The sequence below is a fragment of the Oncorhynchus tshawytscha genome, unplaced genomic scaffold (assembly GCF_018296145.1).
Source record: "Oncorhynchus tshawytscha isolate Ot180627B unplaced genomic scaffold, Otsh_v2.0 Un_contig_3536_pilon_pilon, whole genome shotgun sequence".
Taxonomy (NCBI): Eukaryota; Metazoa; Chordata; class Actinopteri; order Salmoniformes; family Salmonidae; genus Oncorhynchus; species Oncorhynchus tshawytscha.
The window spans coordinates 93,622-118,077 of NW_024609520.1; the positions used below are offsets into that span (position 1 = coordinate 93,622).

At 46.4% G+C, this 24,456-nt stretch overlaps 1 protein-coding gene across 4 annotated transcripts in view; it reads left to right on the top strand.

Annotated features, from left to right (window-relative positions):
* The window catches only part of LOC112238313 (interferon-induced very large GTPase 1), a 67,831-nt gene extending 44,453 nt beyond the window's left edge, over window positions 1-23,378 (top strand). For 3 of the 4 annotated variants that reach the window (XM_024406887.2, XM_024406890.2, XM_024406889.2), the window contains exons 6-9: window positions 1,040-1,082; window positions 7,250-7,516; window positions 11,605-11,871; window positions 12,207-23,378. In XM_024406887.2, coding sequence (XP_024262655.1) covers window positions 1,040-1,082; window positions 7,250-7,516; window positions 11,605-11,871; window positions 12,207-16,813 — 5,184 coding nt within the window. In that variant the 3' untranslated portion in view covers window positions 16,814-23,378. Of the gene's footprint in view, window positions 1-1,039; window positions 1,083-7,249; window positions 7,517-11,604; window positions 11,872-12,206 lie in introns of those variants that run through there. The other variant, XM_042315700.1, reaches the window with a different exon arrangement.
* Window positions 23,379-24,456: the final 1,078 nt, after the last annotated feature.

Below are 24,456 nucleotides of genomic sequence, written 5' to 3' on the forward strand. Positions count from 1 at the left end.
GCTGCCACCTCCATGCTTCACCATAGAGATGGTTTCATCAGACCAGAGAATCTTGTTTCTCATGGTCTAAGAGTCCTTTAGGTGCCTTTTGGCAAACTCTAAGCAGGCTGTCATGTGCCTTTTACTGAGGAGTGGCTTCCATCTGGCCACTCTACCATAAAGGCTTATGGAAGGATCTGCCATCTCCAGAGAGGAGCTCTCTGAGTGACCATCGGGTTCTTGGTCACTTCCCTGACCAAGGCCCTTCTCCCCTGATTGCTCAGTTTGGCCGGGTGGCCAGATTTAGGAAGAGCATTGGTGGTTCCAAACTTCTTCCATTTAATAATGATGGAGGCCACTGTGTTCTAGGGGACCTTTAATGCTGCAGAAATGTTTTGGTACTCTTCCCCAGATCTGTGCCTCGACACAATCCTGTCTCGCAGCTCTATGGACAATTCCTTTGACCTCATGGCTTGGTTTTTGCTTTGACATGCACTGTCAACTGTGGGACCTTATATAGACAGGTGTGTGCCTTTCCAAATCATGTCCAATCAATTGAATTTACCACAGGTGGACTCTAATCACGTTGTAGAAACATCTCAAGGATGATCAATGGATTCAGGATGCACTTGAGCTCAATTTCCAGTCTCATAGCAAAGTGTCTGAATACTTATGTAAATAAGGTATTTCTGTTTTTCAAACATTTCTAAAAAAACAGTTTTCACTTTGTCATTGTGCGGTATTGTGTGTAGATTGCTGAGGATTTAAAAAAAAAATACATTTTAGAATAAGGCTGTAAAAAAATGTATACTTTCCGAAAGCACTGTATATTGGATAACCCATGGCAATTTTATACATTGATTATAGATAGTCTGTACTCTGTCAGACATGGAACAAGCCACGTAACTTGATCTTTCCTCTCTTAATATGAATTAATGTAAAACAATACCACATTGTCAGAGTTTCTAGTTTCTCTTGCAAAGTCATTGTTTTAGAATAAACTATGTGCAAGTACATTAGTTCCATTTTCTTAAAGCCTCTTGTTCTATTCTGATACCAGGTACCGGATGAAGAACAAAACCAAAGTCTGACTTTAATTGAAGGTATGTTCAAACCTTTACTGTATCAGAATACGCTTTCATTGTTGATAAAAAAACAAATGACTCACCAAAGTTATTGACATTTGTCAAAGTTGTTAAAGGGGCAATCTGCAAAGGCTGAGAGATGGGCCTGTAGAAATGTAACCAATGAAATGCATAGACAGAGCTTTGTTTTGCAAGGACTGACCGTCCATGATATCAAAACAATTTTTTAAACCATGTTTTGAGGCTAAAGTGTTTGTTTACAATTATATTGTTTTCCAACAATAGCTTATAACAGACAGGTTCTGGATAGGGCAGGACCAATAAGAGACCTGAACTGGGTACTGGATCATGGACACACAACACAGATACAAAAATATAACAACTTTTATTACAATAATAGATTAAAATGCATACAATAAGGCTCGGGGCAACACTGCTCTCAGAATGCAATGAACATGGCGTCTTTAGTGTTGCAGGTATTTGACACAGCAGGAGACCAAAACAACTCAAAAGTTAGTACGTGAAGGCACAGCAAATCACTAAAGTAAAGTACAGAAAACTTAGGTTCAAAGTCAGTGTTTAGACAGGCAGCCCAATTTAGATATTTTTTTCCACTAATTGGTCTTTTCACATCAGCTCTTTTTCAGAGCTGATCTGCTCTCGGCGCCGACAGAGATGGCCGCCTCGCTTCGCGTTCCTAGGAAACTATGCAGTTTTTTGTTTTTTTTACGTGTTATTTCTTACACTAGTACCCCAGGTCATCTTAGGTTTCATTACATACAGTCGAGAAGAACTACTGAATATAAGATCAGCGTCAACTCACCATCAGTACGACCAAGAATATGTTTTTCGCGACGCGGATCCTGTGTTCTGCCTTACAACCAGGACAACGGAGTGGATTCCATGCAGTGACCCAAAAAAACGACTCAGAAAAGAGGGAAACGAAGCGGTCTTCTGGTCAGACTCCGGAGACGGGCACACCGTGCACCACTCCCTAGCATTCTTCTTGCCAATGTCCAGTCTCTTGACAACAAGGTTGATGAAATCCGAGCAAGGGTAGCATTCCAGAGGGACATCAGAGACTGTAACGTTCTCTGCTTCACGGAAACATAGCTCACTGGAGAGACGCTATCCGAAGCGGTGCAGCCAGCGGGTTTCTCCACGCATCGCGCCGACAGAAACAAACATCTTTCTGGTAAGAAGAGGGGCGGGGGCGTATGCCTTATGGCCAACGTGACATGGTGTGATGAAAGAAACATACAGGAACTCAAATCCTTCTGTTCACCTGATTTAGAATTCCTCACAATCAAATGTAGACCGCATTATCTACCAAGAGAATTCTCTTCGATTATAATCACAGCTGTATATATCCCCCAAGCAGACACATCGATGGCTCTGAACGAACTTTATTTAACTCTCTGCAAACTGGAAACGATTTATCCGGAGGCTGCATTCATTGTAGCTGGGGATTTTAACAAGGCTAATCTGAAAACAAGACTCCCTAAATTTTATCAGCATATCGATTGCGCAACCAGGGGTGGAAAGACCCTGGATCATTGTTACTCTAACTTCCGCGACGCATATAAGGCCCTGCCCCGCCCCCTTTCGGAAAAGCTGACCACGACTCCATTTTGTTGATCCCTGCCTACAGACAGAAACTAAAACAAGAGGCTCCCACGCTGAGGTCTGTCCAACGCTGGTCCGACCAAGCTGACTCACACTCCAAGACTGCTTCCATCACGTGGACTGGGAGATGTTTCGTATTGCGTCAGACAACAACATTGACGAATACGCTGATCGGTGTGCGAGTTCATTAGAACGTGCGTTGAAGATGTCGTTCCCATAGCAACGATTAAAACATTCCCTAACCAGAAACCGTGGATTGATGGCAGCATTCGTGTGAAACTGAAAGTGCGAACCACTGCTTTTAATCAGGGCAACGTGTCTGGTAACATGACTGAATACAAACAGTGCAGCTATTCCCTCCGCAAGGCTATCAAACAAGCTAAGCGCCAGTACAGAGACAAAGTAGAATCTCAATTCAACGGCTCAGACACAAGAGGCATGTGGCAGGGTCTACAGTCAATCACGGACTACAGGAAGAAATCCAGCCCAGTCACGGACCAGGATGTCTTGCTCCCAGGCAGACTAAATAACTTTTTGCCCGCTTTGAGGACAATACAGTGCCACTGACACGGCCTGCAACGAAAACATGCGGTCTCTCCTTCACTGCAGCCGAGGTGAGTAAGACATTTAAACGTGTTAACCCTCGCAAGGCTGCAGGCCCAGACGGCATCCCCAGCCGCGCCCTCAGAGCATGCGCAGACCAGCTGGCCGGTGTGTTTACGGACATATTCAATCAATCCCTATACCAGTCTGCTGTTCCCACATGCTTCAAGAGGGCCACCATTGTTCCTGTTCCCAAGAAAGCTAAGGTAACTGAGCTAAACGACTACCGCCCCGTAGCACTCACATCCGTCATCATGAAGTGCTTTGAGAGACTAGTCAAGGACCATATCACCTCCACCCTACCTGACACCCTTGACCCACTCCAATTTGCTTACCGCCCAAATAGGTCCACAGACGATGCAATCTCAACCACACTGCCCTAACCCATCTGGACAAGAGGAATACCTATGTGAGAATGCTGTTCATCGACTACAGCTCGGCATTCAACACCATAGTACCCTCCAAGCTCGTCATCAAGCTCGAGACCCTGGGTCTCGACCCCGCCCTGTGCAACTGGGTACTGGACTTCCTGACGGGCCGCCCCCAGGTGGTGAGGGTAGGCAACAACATCTCCTCCCCGCTGATCCTCAACACTGGGGCCCCACAAGGGTGCGTTCTGAGCCCTCTCCTGTACTCCCTGTTCACCCACGACTGCGTGGCCACGCACGCCTCCAACTCAATCATCAAGTTTGCGGACGACACAACAGTGGTAGGCTTGATTACCAACAACGACGAGACGGCCTACAGGGAGGAGGTGAGGGCCCTCGGAGTGTGGTGTCAGGAAAATAACCTCACACTCAACGTCAACAAAACTAAGGAGATGAATGTGGACTTCAGGAAACAGCAGAGGGAACACCCCCCCCCATCCACATTGATGGAACACTAGTGGAGAGGGTAGCAAGTTTTAAGTTCCTCGGTATACACATCACAGACAAACTGAATTGGTCCACTCACAGACAGCATCGTGAAGAAGGCGCAGCAGTGCCTCTTCAACCTCAGGAGGCTGAAGAAATTCGGCTTCTCACCAAAAGCACTCACAAACTTCTACAGATGCACAATCGAGAGCATCCTGGCGGGCTGTATCACCGCCTGGTATGGCAACTGCACCGCCCTCAACCGTAAGGCTCTCCAGAGGGTAGTGAGGTCTGCACAACGCATCACCGGGGGCAAACTACCTGCCCTCCAGGACACCTACACCACCCGATGCTACAGGAAGGCCATAAAGATCATCAAGGACATCAACCACCGAGCCACTGCCTGTTCACCCCGCTGTCATCCAGAAGGCGAGGTCAGTACAGGTGCATCAAAGCTGGGACCGAGAGACTGAAAAACAGCTTCTATCTCAAGGCCATCAGACTGTTAAACAGCCACCACTAACATTGAGTGGCTGCTGCCAACACACTGTCAATGACACTGACTCAACTCCAGCCACTTTAATAATGGGAATTGATGGGAAATGATGTAAATATATCACTAGCCACTTTAAACAATGCTACCTTATATAATGTTACTTACCCTACATTATTCATCTCATATGCATACGTATATACTGTACTCTATATCATCGACTGCATCCTTATGTAATACATGTATCACTAGCCACTTTAACTATGCCACTTGGTTTACATACTCATCTCATATGTATATACTGTACTCGATATCATCTACTGTTTCTTGCCTATGCTGCTCTGTACCATCACTCATTCATATATCCTTATTTACATATTCTTTATCCCCTTACACTGTGTATAAGACAGTAGTTTTTTGGAATTGTTAGTTAGATTACTTGTTCGTTATTACTGCATTGTCGGAACTAGAAGCACAAGCATTTCGCTACACTCGCATTAACATCTGCTAACCATGTGTATGTGACAAATAAAATTTGATTTGATTGGTTGAAAGAGCAATTAGTGAAGAAATATCAAAATTGGGGTGCCTTAAAAAATAAAAACTATTTCACTGTCCTCTGTTTGACTTAAATAGGTCAAAATGTTTTAGCATTTTACCCCCAACACCTTAACTGATTGGTTTTGGGTGCGCGGTAGATTCCACCTATTATCTATAGATTTAGGCTAAACGAAAATGCAACTGCAATGTGTAGGTTAATATTCACATGCTGAAGCAAATTAATGAGAAACAGGATACATGTTTGTTATAACTAGGCCTATTATAGGGTTACTGTATGTATTTAAAAAACTTCAACGAACATCCATGCTCTCCTGCCGGAGTTTATGACAAAGCAACATCAAAAACTGTTAATACCCAACTTTAAGCAACCACAAAAAGTTTCCCAGCAGGTTTTTATTGGCCAGTGAGTGATCAAGCCCTCATCACACCGACAGCTAATAAAGCCTGCCTCTTTACGCCTACGCCCATAATTCCCGTCGTCAAAATAGCTAAATTATTCGTGAAACACACACAACTCAACTAATGCGCTAAGATTTACAATTGATTTTGGTTTGATAAAATAGAGCTGTAAGCTTTTAAAGTTTGTCATTTCCACTTCAAATGACTTAATTTGTCCTAACGTAGAGTGTATCAACCCCTACAAAAAATGACCATTAATTATAATCCACACAATAATAAAAATTCCCTGTTGCGGCAGGATTATTTTCCTGCTGTAGCAAACTGGCTCAAATTAAGATCCTACACCTTTTAGTTGCTACATTTTCTGACTCCTCGGCTTTAGGTTGTTGCTCAGCCTCTGGATATCATAAAGACAAACCAACCATATACCCGTGTGCATCAGAATCACGTCTTTCTTGAGAAATTAGCTTGTTTACAGCTTGTTTCTAGCCTAAAGCATCGCTGAGTTAAGCGTCATTATAGATCACTTTATTTGAATCGGGAATAAATGTTTTACCCTTCAAAATCTTAAGCCTTTTGCCCTTTTTCTTTAACAAGGGGTATGTCATACCCCCATATACCACAGTGTGTGGGTTTCCATCTCTCCTAGTATTCTTATTGAAACCTATGCACCAGTAACAGATATTATTTGATAAAAATAACCTTTAAAAAACACACACGACCACCCATCATAAACACTGAGTGTACAAAATATTATGAACATTATGCTCTTTTCCATGAGACTGACTAGGTGAATCCAGGTGAAAGCTATGATCCCTTATTGATGTCACTTGTTAAATCCACTTCAATCAGTGTAGATGAAGAGAAGGAGACGGGTTAAATAAGGATTTTCAAGCCTTGAGACAATTGATACATGGATTGTGTATGTGTGTCATTCAGAGGGCGAATGGGTTAGACAAAAGAGCCTTTGAAGAGGGTATGGTAGTAGGTGCCAGGCGCAATGATATTCTCCATTTGTGTTCTCTCTACAACTTCCACGAGAGTCAGGAGACTCGTCTGAAGTTGGTATAGCCAATCTGTCAACTTCTGTCTGTGGTGTCTAAACCGTCTGCAAAGATGAGACTCCCAACGAACATGTATGTGTTAAATGTTTTGCTCTAGGATGCCCACAGGCCTCACAAGACTCGTCTGAAGGAGGAGTATATACGGAGAATGTTTGTTGCCAAAAATATGGGGTCAAATACATGTAAAAAAATAAAAATAATGTTTCCTGCACTTTCTTATATCTCTCAGATATAGGAAAGACACTTCAGAACAAACTTTGTTTTGATATTTTTGGGGGGACTTATCTGTTGTTCCATGTAGTGAATATGTTATTCAATGTGTCTGTATGGGCTAATAGAAGTAAGGCCCCCCCACCCCCTAAAAAACAGAATCAAATAATCTTACAATTCTAAATCAAATACTAAATTATCCATGGTATGACCGTTCTTCAAAACAATTCCATATAGCTTAGTAGACCCCCCCCACCGCCGGCTTAGCCAGGGCTTAGTATTCAGTAAGTATTTAGAACTTAAATATTGATTCACATTCTATTTTAGTATTCTATTCATAGCCTACTGTGTCTGTCTTATTCCCTGCTTTACCAGTGCTGCCCCCTCCTGGTGACATCCACTTCCTGTCGGTGACGTCAGACTCTGTGTCTTTGAGCTGGGGTTCTCCTGAGGGGGGTAAAGGACCACACCAGTTCAGAGTGACCTGGAGGTGCGACGGGGAACTCAGCCGCCTAAGCGTTAAAGCTGTGCTTAATGTTAAAATAAAGGACCTCAAACCTGGTAAAAGGTATGAGTTCAGCGTGGCAACAGAGGGTGATAATGAAAATCTAAGCAGATCGGTCTCAGCGTCTAAATCAACAGGTAATGTTATCTGTGTTGAGATACAAGACCCCTGGACTTTTTCCACATTTTGTTACCTTACAGCCTTATTCTAAAAATGATTAAATATTTGTTTTTGTCATCAATCTACATACAATACCCCATAATGACAAAGTGAAAACAGGCTGTTAGAAATGTTCACCAATTTACACAAAATTAAAAACTGGAAAACTATATTTACATAAGTATTCAGACCATTTACCACGAGACTCGAAATTGAGCTCAGGTGCCTCCAGTTTCCAATAATCATCCTTGAGATGTTTCTACAACTTGAATGGAGTCCACCTGTGGTAAATTCAATTGATTGGACATGATTTGGAAACACACACACCTTTCAATATAAGGTCCCATAGTTGACAGTGCATTTCAGAGCAAAAACCAAGCCATTAGGTCGAATGAATTGTCCGTAGAGCTCTGAGACAAGACTGTGTCGAGGCACAGATCTGGGGAAGGGTACCAAAACATTTCTGTAGCATTGAAGTTCCCCAAGTACACAGTGGCCTCCATCATTCCTAAATGGAAGAAGTTTGGAACCACCAAGACTCTTCCTAGATCTGGTTACCTGGCCAAACTGAGCATTCGGGTGAGGAGCGCCTTGGTCAGGGAGGTGACCAAGAACCCGATGGTCACTCTGACAGAGCTCCAGAGTTCCTCTCTGGAGATGGGAGAACCTTCCAGAAGGACAACCATCTCTGCAGCACTCCACCAATCAGGCTTTTATGGTAATGGTCAGACAGAAGTCACTCCTCAGTAAAAGGCACATGACAGCCCGCTTGGAGTTTGTCCAAAGGCACCTAAAGGACTCTGAACATGAGAAACAAGATACTCTGGTCTGATGAAACCAAGATTTCATGGCACCATCTCTACGGTGAAGCATGGTAGTGGCAGCATCATGCTGTGGGGATATTTGTCAGGATCGAGGGAAAGATGGAGCAAAGTACAGAGAGATTCTTGATGCGCTCAGGACCTCAGACTGGGCTGGGGGTTCACCTTCCAACAGGACAAGGACCTAAGCACACAGCCAAGACAACGCAGGTGGCTTCGGATCAAGTCTCAATGTCCTTGATTGGCCCAGCCAGAGCCCGGACTTGAACTCAATCAAACATATCTGGAGAGACCTGAAAATATCTGTGCGGCGACACCCCCCCCCTCCCCATCCAACCTGACAGAGCTTGAGAGGATCTGCAGAAAAGAAAGGGAGAAACTCCCCAAATACAGGTGTGCCAAGCTTGGAGCCTCTTACCCAATACTCAAGGCTGTAATCGCTGTCAAAGGTGTTTCAACAAAGTACTGAGGAAACTGTCTGATTACTTATGTAAATGTGATATTTCTGTTTTTTATTTTTAATACATTTTCAAAAAATTCTAAAAACCTGTTTTTATTTTGTCATTCCTTTTTGAAAAGCTGACCACGACTCCATTTTGTTGATCCCTGCCTACAGACAGAAACTAAAACAAGAAGCTCCCGCGCTGAGGTCTGTTCAACGCTGGTCCGACCAATCTGATTCGAACACTCCAAGACTGCTTCCATCACGTGGACTGGGAGATGTTTCGTATTGCGTCAGACAACAACATTGACGAATACGCTGATTCGGTGAGCGAGTTCATTAGAACGTGCGTTGAAGATGTCGTTCTCATAGCAACGATTAAAACATTCCCAAACCAGAAACCGTGGATTGATGGCAGCATTCGCGTGAAACTGAAAGCCCGAACCACTGCTTTTAATCAGGGCAAGGTGACCGGAAATATGACCGAATACAAACAGTGTAACTATTCCCTCCGCAAGGCAATCAAACAAGCTAAGCGTCAGTATAGAGACAAAGTAGAATCTCAATTCAACGGCTCAGACACAAGAGGTATGTGGCAGGGTCTACAGTCAATCACAGATTACAAAAAGAAAACCAGCCCAGTCACGGACCAGGATGTCTTGCTCCCAGGCAGACGAAATAATTTTTTTGCCCGCTTTGAGGACAATACAGTGCCACTGACACGGCCCGCAACTAAAACATGCGGACTCTCCTTCACTGCAGCCGACTTGAGGAAAACATTTAAACGTGTCAACCATCGCAAGGCTGCAGGCCCAGACGACATCCCTAGCTGCGCCCTCAGAGCATGCGCAGACCAGCTGGCTGGTGTGTTTACGGACATATTCAATCAATCCCTATCCCAGTCTGTTCCCACATGCTTCAAGAGGGCCACCATTGTTCCTGTTCCCAAGAAAGCTAAGGTAACTGAGCTAAACGACTACCGCCCCGTAGCACTCACTTCCATCATCATGAAGTGCTTTGAGAGACTAGTCAAGGACCATATCACCTCCACCCTACCTGACACCCTAGACCCACTACAATTTGCTTTACCGCCCAAATAGGTCCACAGACGATGCAATCTCAACCACACTGCCCACTGCCCTAACCCATCTGGACAAGAGGAATACCTATGTGAGAATGCTGTTCATCGACTACAGCTCGGCATTTAACACCATAGTGCCCTCCAAGCTCGTCATCAAGCTCGAGACCCTGGGTCTCGACCCCGCCCTGTGCAACTGGGTACTGGACTTCCTGACGGGCCGCCCCCAGGTGGTGAGGGTAGGCAACAACATTTCCACCTCGCTGATCCTCAACACTGGGGCCCCACAAGGGTGCGTTCTGAGCCCTCTCCTGTACTCCCTGTTCACCCACGACTGCGTGGCCATGCACGCCTCCAACTCAATCATCAAGTTTGCGGACGACACAACAGTGGTAGGCTTGATTACCAACAACGACGAGACGGCCTACAGGGAGGAGGTGAGGGCCCTCGGAGTGTGGTGTCAGGAAAATAACCTCATACTCAACGTCAACAAAACTAAGGAGATGATTGTGGACTTCAGGAAACAGCAGAGGGAACACCCTATCCACATCGATGGAACAGTAGTGGAGAGTGTAGTAAGTTTTAAGTTCCTCGGCGTACACATCACAGACAAACTGAATTGGTCCACCCACACAGACAGCATCGTGAAGAAGGCGCAGCAGCGCCTCTTCAACCTCAGGAGGCTGAAGAAATTCGGCTTGTCACCAAAAGCACTCACAAACTTCTACAGATGCACAATCGAGAGCATCCTGTCCGGCTGTATCACCGCCTGGTACGGTAACTGCTCCGCCCACAACCGTAAGGCTCTCCAGAGGGTAGTGAGGTCTGCACAACACATCACCGGGGGCAAACTACCTGCCCTCCAGGACACCTACACCACCCGATGCTACAGGAAGGCCATAAAGATCATCAAGGACAACAACCACCCGAGCCACTGCCTGTTCACCCCGCTATCATCCAGAAGGCGAGGTCAGTACAGGTGCATCAAAGCTGGGACCGAGAGACTGAAAAACAGCTTCTATCTCAAGGCCATCAGACTGTTAAACAGCCACCACTAACATTGAGTGGCTGCTGCCAAAACACTGACTCAACTCCAGCCACATTAATAATGGGAATTGATGGGAAATTATGTAAAATATATCACTAGCCACTTTAAACAATGCTACCTAATATAATGTTTACATACCCTACATTATTCATCTCATGTATATATATATATATATACTGTACTCTATATCATCTACTGCATCCTTATGTAATACATGTATCACTAGCCACTTTAACTATGCCACTTTGTTTACATACTCATCTCATATGTATATACTGCACTCAATACCGTCTACTGTATCTTGCCTATGCCGCTCTGTACCATCACTCACTCATATATCTTTATGTACATATTCTTTATCCCCTTACACTTGTGTCTATAAGGTAGTAGTTTTGGAATTGTTAGCTAGATTACTTGTTGGTTATTACTGCATTGTCGGAACTAGAAGCACAAGCATTTCGCTACACTCGCATTAACATCTGCTAACCATGTGTATGTGACAAATAAAATTTGATTTGATTTTTAGATGAGAAAAAAATAACAATTTCATCAATTTCAGAATAAGGCTGGAACAAAACCAAATTTGCAAAAAGTCAGTGCTTTTCTTCATGTAGTGCCCAAAATGATCAATGAGTTCAATGTTATCTTCCCTAAAACAAATCCTATTTTTATCCCAGTGGTCCCACCACCGAGGGACTTAGGAATTGACCATTCAGAGATCTACTGGATTATCCACTGGTCCAAGGCTCACAGAATGGAGCAAACACCTCAGTGCTTCCTCATATCTTACAGCAGCCCAGGAACAGAGCCCAAAGCAATACATATTGAAGACTGCCATATGAGACTCTCTGACCTGCGACCTGGCACTCAATACACTGTCAGTGTCTCAACTGTGCTGAACAATGGGGAACAGAGTGAACCTATCTCTAAAACAATCTGTACAAGTAAGTGATTTTCTATACTTTTGCAGTTCATCCTCTTTGGTGTTTTTAATGGTACACTCAGCAAGATGACATCATCATGTACGGTGGGGCAAACAACATCAACATAATTAAAATCTATCAAGGCAGCCGAATTAGTCATAATTCATGCCTTCCCTTGAGGCATGCCCACATCTTCATTGAATATGTTGTCATAGTTTTCTTACCTTATAAGTAATCCATGGCCTAAGAGTGACTGCAAACTTCATTACCTTGCTACTGTCAAGCTAGTGTTAACAAACAGTCTCATATTTTCTTGATTGCTGTCCAAAGTATGTTGTCCCCATTTGTTATTGCAGAGCTCAGTCTGAAATCATACATTCAGAAAGTGGGACTGACCGACCATTGTATGAAGAAACTGTCAGTGAAAACCATGCTGGCACTTGATGACCAAGTGCTAGAAGATGCTCCAACTCCTCAATCCTCACCTTTGTGTTTACTGAAGAAACTGTTGAGAATGAACGTGTCTGCAAGGAATGTGAAATTCTTCTTTCCAGGGGAAGAAGGTCATATAATTGTAAACCCCCTAGACCTTATCACAGCCCTGTTTCTGTGCTCAGATGGTTTCCTGCAGCAGGACATGGTCAAAAAAATGTCCATGTGTCAGTTTGCTGTTCCTCTGCTGCTGCCCAACTGTGATACAGAACAAAGCACTTTGATGCTGTGGGCCTTGAGAGACATAGTGAAGAAGTTTAGACCGTCTTCACAAGTAGACACAAAGTCCTTCATGGAGGAGAGAGTTGTGGATTCTGATATTCCTATGGTGTCCTTTGTTAGGTTAGGAGAGAGTAGCTTGTCCAAGTCTCAGATTTTGAATAAGTTGCTTAGTAACCCTCAACAGTACGCTGACACATTTGTTCATCGTGAAATGGAATGCGGTAATGTCCCTCGTAGAATTTCAGATGGTCTGGTTGAAATCAGCTGGTACTTTCCATGTGGGAACAGAAACATAGACATGTTCACAGAGCCTGTGGCGGTGGCCAATCTCAGAGGAGACATCAGGTCCTTTGAAACACAGTTCTCCTTTCTGTGTCAAACATCAGCTGCAGTTTACATTTTCACTGATGATTTCGAGTCAGATATGAAGGTGTTGAAAACCAAAGACACAAAGGCAGAGTTATTTCTGGTTGTCAGCTTGCAGAGCAAAACATTCACAGAAAACACATTGAGAAAATTCACCACAGAATTCAGTATCAAGCCAAAAAATGTGATTGTTAAGGGAAATAAAAATGATGCAGAATTGGTAAAAACATTACAGTCATCTGTCTGTGACATCATTGAAATGAGTCCAAACAGATTGACTATTGAAAACATGGCTGAAGTAGCTCGTCAGAGTGGGATTCTGGTTGATGAAGACAATGATGAGTGTCAGAGTGCCAAGAAGATGGCAGATGAAATCACCAGCAACATAAAAGACACAATTAAATTCAAAGACAAACAGCTACCCTTACAAGGGCAAATCTGGAAAGAGCTTTCCCAGTTGGATAAAGAGAGATGTAGACTGAGAAAAGCAGGGAGTCAAGACATTGAACACTACAAGAGCTCTCTGAAGAAAAAGGAGAAAGAGCTGAGAGAGGAGCAACAAAGATTTGATATGACAGAAGCAATGACAAACTTCATAACTGGCATGTCAAGTTCAAAAGCGGAGCGATCTTATTTCCTCAAATGGATGCAGATTAATCTGGACAATCTCTCTCGGCAGAACTTGTCTGGTTTACGGGAGCAGTACAAAGAGCATTGTCAAAATCATCCAGAGAAAAAAGACATTGCAGATTTGGATAGGCAAATGTCTGATTGCTCCTTGGGACTTGAACATTTCCTGCGTGAGTTGGGCCAGTTATATGAAGCTGCCTGCTCCCTCCCTGAAGACAGTCCTCAAAGGAAACAGATGGAGCATCTCCCTGGATTGTGTGCTCAGATGCTGTTGGATGGTTTCCCCATTGAGCTTGTGGATGGAGATGCATCAAATATCCCTCTGAAATGGATATCAGCTGTACTGACTCAGCTTCATACTCTTGTGAAATACAACAGTAAGATCCGTGTTGTGACAGTTTTAGGGGTCCAAAGCACTGGAAAGTCTACTCTCCTCAACACCATGTTTGGGGTCCAGTTTGCCGTCAGCAGTGGAAGATGCACCAGAGGCGCCTTCATGCAACTTATAACCGTCAACAAAGACCTCAAGGAGGAGCTGAAATGTGACTTCATCATGGTCATTGACACAGAGGGGTTGAAATCACCAGAGCTGGCTCAACTAGATGATAGCCATGAACATGACAATGAATTGGCAACACTGGTGATTGGACTAAGTGATGTCACTATCATCAACATGGCCATGGAGAACTCCACAGAAATGAAAGACATTCTACAGATTGTGGTTCATGCTTTTATCAGGATGAAGGAAGTGGGGAAGAAGCCAGTGTGTCATTTTGTGCACCAGAATGTGTCAGACATGTCTGCTCATGACAACAACATGAGGGACAGGAAGACGTTGTTGGAACAGTTGAATGAAATGACCCAAGCAGCAGCTAGAATGGAGAAGGAGAATATCACCAAGTTCACTGACTTAATGGAGTATGACCCACACACAAGCAGCTGCTACATCCCAGGACTCTGGCATGGGACTCCCCCTATGGCTCCAGTCAATGCTGGCTACAGTGAGGCGGTGTACGATCTCAAAAAGAGCTTGATGCAAGACTTCGTAAAATGTCCGAAAAATTACGACCTGACACATTTCCTGCAGTGGACACAAAGCTTGTGGGAGGCAGTGAAATTTGAGAACTTCATCTTCAGTTTCAGAAACAGCTTGGTTGCAGATGCATACTCTAGATTATGCTCTGAGTACAATGGTTGGGAATGGGCCTTCCAGAAGGCGATGTATAAATGGATGGTGAGTGCTGAAACAAACATTTCCAATTTTGGCATGACAGATCAAAATCCTCAGAGGTCCATAAGAGATGTGCTAAGTGAATTGATGATGGAGGCATCTGAGAAGCTTTCAGAGGGAGAAAAGGAAATTCAAGACAATCTAGTAAAATTATTTGAAAAGCAAGATGGCCATGTCAATCTGGTGGAAAAATACAAGGAGGACTTTGTGTCCAGTGCCAAAACACTGAGACGAGAGACAGAAAACACTGTGAAGAACAAACTGCAAGGAGCTGTTGAAATCAAAGAGGGAATAACAGAACTGAACAACATCAAGAGTTCTCAGACAAAAACAATGGAAAAACAGGTCCTGGCTCTGCTGCAGAACTGTAGAAAAAAAGAATCAGTTCTATCAGATGAGGCCCTCAGTGAAGAGTTTGAAAACATGTGGAGGAACACTCTGTCTGAAATCCAATTCAAAGGACTCCCAAGAAGAGATGTGGCTCAAGACACCTTCCTCATGTTACGTGATAATCTGTTAACAAGGGGGAGTCATGCCAACAAGATGTTGGTTGGAACCAGACTGGTGGATTGTGGGAAAAAAGCCTTTGTAGTGGTTTCGGTAAAGAAACGTAGGAGCTTAGTCAAGTACTATGATCTCAACCATCACAGGAAGAAACTACAAGAGTTGTGTGATGACATCATAACACAGTGTCAGGAGTTTATAACCCAGCAGGTGAAAAGCAAAGAAGATTACCATGACACTTACATCAAAGAGCTGCTGATAATGATTGATGTAGCACTGCAACAAAACAACAAATGTAAAGTCTGTGAAGAATGTGAGGTTTCCCTCAAACTACACATCTGTGGCATAGCAGCAAGAGAATTTCAAAATAGCCATGATCATTTCTTTGCCGTCAATGATCCAAGGAAGTGTCTGGAACAGTCTAAGAACAAGTACCTTACAGAGTTCAAAGACTTGTTTCGGAACCGAGACCAGTGCCAAAAAAAAGCAGAGGAGTTCACAAAGCTGTGTTTACAACCAGCTGTACAGGACTATGTGACCAAATTGATTGGTCCTGATGTGGTTGATGAAGTGAAGACCGGTAAAGGGTCAGAGGATTACAGCACCCGAGGAGCTTTCCAGTTCGCCATTCTGAAACAACTCCTGACTGATGGAGAATATGAGAAATACAGAGAATACATTAACCATTATGAAATGTTTGTGAAGGACTGGCTGTTTGACCAGATTGTCAAACAGCTCTCAAAGGATAGCAGTTTAAAGACATTGGAGAATAAACATCTAACAGAGATAGTCAAGATAATCACTAACTCAATTTCTATCATCAGAAATACATCTAGCCCTGCAAATGATATCAAGACTTTCATTCAGAACATCTGCAGTAACCTTGTAGAGAAGCTTGTCTTTCCAAAGGATGCTCTGAATTTGATCTTGATTCTGAACACTGCAGACACAGAACAGTTTGCTGGCTACCTCACAGAGTTTGTGGGAGAAATGGAGAAGTCACTAGAAGCTGAGTATGATCGGAGGACTGATATCAGAGAGAGGCTCAGATCTCTGCCATTCAAGCCTCAGGACAAGATGTTCACCAGCCTGTTTGGCTGTGGGGAGGTATGTCCCTTCTGCTGTGCACCCTGTGAAGCAGGAGGTAAGGAGCATACCAAACACTTCACCTCCATTCACCGTCCACAAGGTGTCAGTGGTTTGGAGTGTTCAGAGACAACAGTGTTAGTGACTGACATATGTTCCTCTGATGTGATTAGTGAAAACACTTTCCAGACCACCCTGACAGGAGACAAACCTCACCCATACAAGGACTACCAGAAATATTACCCTGACTGGATCATAATGGGAGATTCCAGCATCAAGGCTTCAGACTACTGGAAGTATGTGATGGCCAAATTCAATGCAAGAATAGCTAAGGACAAAGGGTCAGTTCCCGCTCATATCCCAGAGGACTGGAAGGCATTAACAGCTGATGATGCAATGAAGAGCTTGACATCGTCATTCAGCTTAAAATAAAGTGGAGAACTTTAACAAGCCTATTGTCAACCCAAAATACAATTGTTCATTCAAAGATTTCAGACATGGCATGATGTAACTCACCTTGTATGTATATGATAAAATATCTTAATTCCAATATACAGTAATTTCACCAAGAACAATAAGCATAGCTCAGAAGGGTCAGGCCAAACATGGTGTTTGGTGGTCAAACATTTACCATCCACACGCCTTGATTGGTTTGTTTAAGGAAGACACTGTTCAAAGCAGTTCATTGAATGTACCATCTGTCACAATTATAGAAGGCTGCAAGCATAGTGGCATCAACAACAAAAAAATGGAGGATAACTTGAAGGAAATTGACCATCCAAAAAACACCTATAACACATATTTTTCAACTGTGCTGTGATGTTTCACAAAAGTTCTGAACCGTTCTATTCTCATAGATTCTACGTAATGTAAATTAAAAATAAACATTTTTGCTAAGAGTATTATTAATCGATTGACTATGACTTTTTAAATTACCCAGCAGTGCTATTTGCAGAGGGGGACATAACTTGGCAGGGGGTCTGGGGGTCCTTCCATATTTGGGGTCATCTAATTCACATTTCTCATATTTCTCATACAATCTAATATGACCCATGGCCTAGAAATAGGCCTAAATATTGATCACCCATATTTCACAGTCAGAAAATCTTCTCACTCCTAAAAGGTAGGCTATAAAAAATATCTCAAGAGAAAGTGCAAGTCTCTCCAACTCTGCTCTCTTCAAACTACATCTAGCATATTGGCTGATATAGCCCTGTAATACAATGTAAGGGGTATGTCAGAATCTCTGGTAATTTAACCTATTTCTTAAGTTATTTTTGTGCATTTGATATTGCCTATAGGGCACAAAATTGCTGGGACCATGTCTGGCAAGTGAGCTGCGTCACATACGCCTAAAATTGTGTAGCGACCCGCACAGACAACTGTGTGTTATGTGTTAGGCTATTAGTGGGTTGTGTTGTACTTACCAGTGTTCGCGGGGTCCGACATGAGTGATGGCGGCTGAAACGGGCATGAGTGCTTCGTTGACTGTGCTTCGCGCAGATTCTGGTGGGCGGACAGAAGGGGTGACGTTGACGCGGCGGGACAAGGAATCTGGGGCTTAGGATGTAAACAAACATGGCGGCGCACCGGCTCCCGGCGGCATCCGTATCTGTTAAGACCCCGAAGTATTCCGGTAAGGCGGATTGGGAAGCTTTTCATGCTCAGTTTGAACTGTTAGCTCATTTTAGGGGGCGGTCGAATGAAGAAAGGGCACTGCAGTTGGCTGGGCTACTGCGCTCCGAACTGAGTAATAGACGCAGGCAGCCTGGAGAGCCTCTACGGGTGCTAGCTAATGACATTGAGAGCCTCTTTCAGCGGGCATATGCTCACACATATGCTCACACATATGCCCCCCCTCCGTGCAGAGCGAGCTAGCACGGGACCAGCCAGGCCAGTGTGGCCAGCCAGGCCATCTGCGCCGAAATTGCCCCATGCCCCCCAGAGCTCAGGGAAACGGCTCATGGTCCACATAGACCGGGTAGTGCGGACCCCTGGTTTTCTATCCCAACCACCATCTTCTTCAGGAGGAGCCCACCGGCACAGATGGAGAAGCAAGGCTCCACTTCCCCCAGAAGCAGACGAGGGCAAGCGGATGGAGCCTGTTGTTGTGGTGGGCTGGACCTGTGTTGGGGACTTTTGTCATGTCCCTGTCACCATAGAGGGGGTGCCCTGCTCTGCCCTGGTGGACACTGGGTCCACAGTAACCCTGGTGAGGCCAGATATTGTGCCAGGTTGGACTCAGTGTGAGCCCACAACTGTGCAGCTCCGCACAGTCACAGGTGAGCTGGCACCCATGAAAGGGAAGGGATTAATGACTCTGACAGTAGGGGGCAGGTCTGTGCGTCATCCTGTGTGGGTGGCGGCTGTGCAGGACCCTTGTATACTGGGGTTGGACTTTCTTAGGAGCACAGGCTGCCAGTTAGACCTAAATGGGGGCACACTGAGCTTCCAGGGAGGGCCAGCAGTCACCATGGCCCCCCCCTAATGTCACATTCACTCAACCCAACAAACCCTTTACTCCAACAGTTAAAGCAGCAGAGACTCATGGCTGCCCCCCTCCCCCACATCTGTCTGTGACTTTTCCCCAGCCCCCTGTCACCTACGGCTGTGTGTTACATTCCCCCAGCTACCTCCACGACACAGCCCTCTGTGAGTGAGCCCGGGCCGCACCCCCCCAGCCCAGCTACCCCAGATGGGAGGGGAGAGGACACTGTCTGCAGTGAGGGAGATATGGGGGAGGAACTGTGTTGGTCTTGACCCCGAGCAGCAGGGACGATTGTGGCAGTTGCTGTTTGAATTCAGAGACAGCTTTGCGCTGAGTGAGGAAGAGGTGGGTTAGACTCATCTGGTGCAGCATGAGATCGACACAGGTGATGCTGGACCCATCAAGATTGGTCCCCGCCGTATCCCGCTGGCTCGCCAGGAGGCGGCTGACAAGGATGTGTTGGAGATGCAGCGGGCAGACTTCATCGAGCCCTCAGACACCCCCTGGGCGGCGCCAGTCGTCATGGTTCCGAAGAAGGGGAGCAAGCTGAGGTTCTGTGCGGACTACAGGCGGCTGAATGAGGTAACCAGGAAGGACTCATACCACGTATCGATGAGTCGCTGGACCTGGTTAGGGTGTCCTCCTGGTTCTCCTCACTAGACCTCCGCAGTGGCTACTGGCAGGTACCCCTCTCCCCAGAGGCCAGAGCCAAAACTGCATTCTCCACTAACAGAGGACACTGGCAGTTCAAGGTCCTGTGCTTCGGCCTGTGCAACGCTCCAGCTACTTTTGAGCGTTTGATGGACAGGGTGCTGGATGGCATCCCCCGACAGCAGTGTCTGGTATACCTCGATGACATCCTGGCACATGGCAGCTCCTTCCAGTCAGCCCTGGGGGCGCTACGGCGTATGCTGGAAAGGGTGGCTGCCGCAGGTCTGAAGCTCCACCCCAAGAAGTGCCACTTCATGAGGAGAGAGGTGTCCTTCTTGGGCCACCGAGTGGGGAAGGAGGGGATCAGCACCATGGAGGACAAGGTGGGGGCTGTCTGAGACTGGCCCACCCCCACCGATCAGCGTCAGCTGAAGAGCTTCCTGGGCCTGGCCTCGTATTACAGGAGGTTTGTACGGGGCTTCTCAAGCGTCGCTGCTCCCCTGAACCGCCTGCTGCCGAAGGACAAGGCCTTCACTTGGACAGTGGAGTGTGAGGAGGCGTTCAACACCCTCAAACTTGCACTGATCGAGGCCCCCCCTGACCTCACCTTGCCCTTTATCCTGGACACAGACGGGAGCGATGTGGGCATGGGTGGGGTGCTGGCCCAGGTGGGGCCAGAGGGGGAGAGAGTGGTGGCGTACTTCAGCAAAACATTTGACAAACATGAGCGCCGCTACTGTGTCACACGGCGGGAGCTCCTGGCTGTTGTGTCTTCCATCAAACACTTCAAGTACTACCTGGGTGGCCTGCCCTTTACTGTAGTGACTGATCACTCTGCTCTCCATAGGCTCATGTCTTTCAGAGAGCCAGAGGGGCAGGTGGCACGCTGGTTGGAGGAGTTTCAGCCGTATGACTTCACAGTCGTGCACAGGGCAGGGCACGCCACTCCAACGCCGACGCCATGTCCTGCCGGCCCTGTACTGCAGACGGCTGCCGCCACTGTGAGCGGAGAGAGGGGCGGGAGAGAAAGCTGTGTGCAGAGGAGGGGGTCTGTGCCACAGTGTGTCAGGCGAGCGGCCTGTCTGCTGTGAGCTGCAGACTGTTGATGTGGCTGAATGGAGGCAGCAGCAGGGACAGGACACAGACCTACAGCCAGTGCTACAGTGGGTAGAGGCGCAGGTGAGACCACCATGGGAAGAGGTGACAGCGCTCTCACTCGTGACCAAAGGGTTGTGGTCAAAGTTTGAGAGACTGCGGCTGGCTGATGTTGTGCTACAGCGGGCATGGAAGGAGTCAGCTACGGGAGAGGAGAGGTGGCAGGTGGTGGTCCCAAAAGCATTGCGGGAGGCTGTGCTCCAGAGTAATCATGGGGGGTCTGGGACTGGACACTTTGGGGTCACAAAAACTCCGCCGCCTCCATCAGGGCTTTTATTGGGGGCAGCACAAGAGGGATGTGGGGGACATTTGTCACCACTGTGACAACTGCACAGTGAGAAAGGGCCCCCCAGGCCGCTCTCATGCTCGGCTCCAACAGTTCCCAGTGGGGGCTTCCATGGAGAGGGTGGGAGTGGATGTAGTCGGGCCGTTCCCCACCACAGACAGTGGAAACCGCTGGGTGCTCACGGCCATGGACTATTTCACAAAATGGCCTATGCTCTGCCTGACCAGGAGGCAAAGACCATCGTTGACGCCCTGACAGCGGGGATGTTCAGCAAGTTTGGAGCTGCAGAGTCCATCCACAGCGACCAAGGCAGAAACTTTGAGTCCTGTGTGTTCGCCACCATGTGTGAGAGGCTGGGTATGCACAAGACCCGCACTACTCCTCTCCATCCTCAAAGGGATGGCCTTTTGGAGCGCTTCAACAAATCGCTTGGACAGCAGCTGGCCATTTGGGAGAAATTATGTACATATATGGAAGATCATAAATAATGTAACACTTATAGAGTACATTTGCCATTCTGGTAAAAGGCATTGTCTATTGTATAGGACAGGAAGCCAGAGTGGGGCCATGGGAGAGGGCCCCACGTTGGGCGCCAGGATAGCTGGACATACAAAGGTCAGAGGGATATACAAAGGAGGGGGTCAGCCAAATGACCAACTGATGGATTATAGACATGACTCACATATTCTTAGGACATGAAGATGCTGAAGGAATGACAGGGGAGACCCACAGTCTGCTGATCCAAGATAAAGACACACATTGAGCTAAGTGCAGGGACAAAGCAAGCCTATAGCATAGAGGAATGTATAGTATTTTTAGTATAGCTGAGCACGCTAAAAACAGAGGAGACACATAGTTGCTGACCCTAGATAACACACAAACAGGAGAACGCATTAAGCTGAGTGAAGGGACAAAGCAAGGGTCTTGTCATCATTAGGATCTAATGGAAAGCAGATGTGGGCGTTATTGGGCTGAACAAGCAGGATGCACGGATTGGGATGTAACTTCATTTGCATATGGGAGGGGCTTATATGGTATGTGTATAACTCAGAGCGAGTGCTCTGAAAAAGTGTGTGTGTTCCGCGGACCACTCCGGCTTGCGATATCTTTTTATTAAAAGCCTATTGATTTTCACAAAGTTCTTGATTGCGTCATATTTGAACCAATTTTCCACGACAGCCATCGTCTCTGCCAAACACCAGCGTGACTGGGACAAGCACCTGCCTATGGTCCTCATGGCATGCCGCACCGCTGTCCAAGACTCCACCTCCTGCATGCCTACCCTCCTCATGCTGGGGAGAGAGATCCGCACCCCTGCGGAGATGGCGTTTGGTCGGCCCCTGGATAGCCCTCATGTTCCCCCGGGGCCGGAGTATGCCCGGAGACTCCAGGACCGCCTGGAGACAGCCCACACCTTCGAGAGCAGCTGGTGAATGCAGGTGTGAGGCAGAAGAGGAACTATGACGTGCACACCCGGGGAAGGCACTTTGTGGCTGGGGAGCTGGTCTGGGTCTACAGCCCCCTAAGAAAAAAAGGCAGATGCCCCAAGTTGGACAGTCACTGGGTGGGACCCTGCAGTGTCCTGGAGAGGGGAGGTTGTTTACCGGGTGCAGCTTCCTCCCAGGGGGAGAAAGGTGACACTGCACCGGGACAGGTTAGCCCCATACAGAGGGGCCTCTTCTTACCAAACCCCAGGGACCCCCAATGACATTCTCCAGGCACCCACCCCCAGGTGCCGCAGACAAGGCTCCAAACAGCCCACTCCCCCTGTGTCACCGCGTGGTTCCCCAGAGCCACGGACTGTATTACCCGTTCCCACTCCCCCTGTCTCCCTCCCTGTGTCACCGCGTGGTTCCCCAGAGCCACGGACTGTATTACCCGTTCCCGCTTCCTTGTCCCCCATATCCCTGCCTTCATCCCCTGGTTCCCAGAGGGGCACTCTGCAACCATCACGGCCACACAGGTAAAGGAGACCTCTGGGTCGCTTCAGAGACTTTGTTTGTTCCCTCAGGGACGAGGGACTTTGGTGGGGGTGGGGGGCTGTGTAGCGACCCGCACAGACAGCTGTGTGTTGTGTGTTAGGCTAGTAGGTGGTTGTGCTGTACTAACCAGTACCCAGTGTTCGCGGGGTCCGACATGCCAATCAACCTGCTATCTGCCAATCACGGGAATGCCTGGAATGTTCTGATGCCGGGCATCCTGGCGGTTGGCGGAATGGCGTGGAGGGGGGTTGGGCAGGGGGATGGAGCATTGGAAGTTAAGACCAGGTTTAACCTTTGTTCTCTCTCTTACGTCTGGGCTTCACAAGAGGGTTATCTCTCTGGGCTTGTGGGGTATCTTTCTTTTATTTGGCGTGGGCTACGGCCAAACAGTAGCCTGTGTAAAGTTGGTAATAAACCGTCAATTCGTAAACTCTATCTCCTGTCTGGACAATTGTTCCTTTTTGATCTAGTCAGGTCATTACATTATTGTTATTATTATTTGTGCCCTGGTCCTGTAAGAGCTCTTTGTCACTTCCCACGAGCCGGGTTGTGACAAAAACTCACACTCATTCTTATGTTTAATAAATGTATCGTATAGAGTGTGTGTGGCAGGCTTACAATGATGGCAAATAGCAACATTTGAGAGTGTACTGACCCTGGTGCTATAGGGGGTACTATTGGGGAATAATCAGAATTAGGTGGTAACATAGGTAAGATGTTTTATATTCATCATATGTTTGTAAGTTAGTTCTCTTCAGAATGTTATTTTTGTATAATACTGTGGCAGGGTTGCAGTATCTGTTCTATGTCAAGACTAAGTTGCATGGGACGCAGAGAGGGGAGAGGTCAAGGTGTCATCATGTGTAAACATATCTTTTGCTCTTTTGCTTTACTGTGTCTGTGTGCCAGTCACTCCCTACTTTTCCCATCGGGGAGAGGAGGATGGCAGTGTCTGGAATCATTCTATGCTCCCTCTTATCTTAACCTATAGCCTCACTCTCCTCTCCGTGAGCTTGTCCAGGATTGGTTGTATTTAGAATTGGTTGTATCTAAATGACAATTTGATATATATGCCTGTTGATATGGAGGATTGGTTTATGGTTCTGGGGTTTGAGTAAGGACACAAAGCTGAACGATTTATTATGTCTATGCTGTCTGACTATGTGTGTTCTTTGCTATTAAAGGATCTCAGTTGCAATGTAGAGGGGGCTCTCAGAGAATTCATGGATAGACACTGAATTGATCTGAGAGTCACAGGGTTGTGATAGAGCTCGTATAATTAAAGATGGACTTTGATAACTAACTCTGACTTGTGTGTGGTTTGCGCTCATGATTTGGTAAATAGAGGAAATTTCCACGACATTTGGCGACGAGGAGGGGATGTGAATCTTCACTCGGTGACCGTTCCTACGATCTAGGTAAATAAATTGGGCACGAGGGATCCCCTAAACTTGGGATCTCAGGGAGAACCACACTTCGGTAATGAAGCAGATGGACCAACCTTTGATCTAAG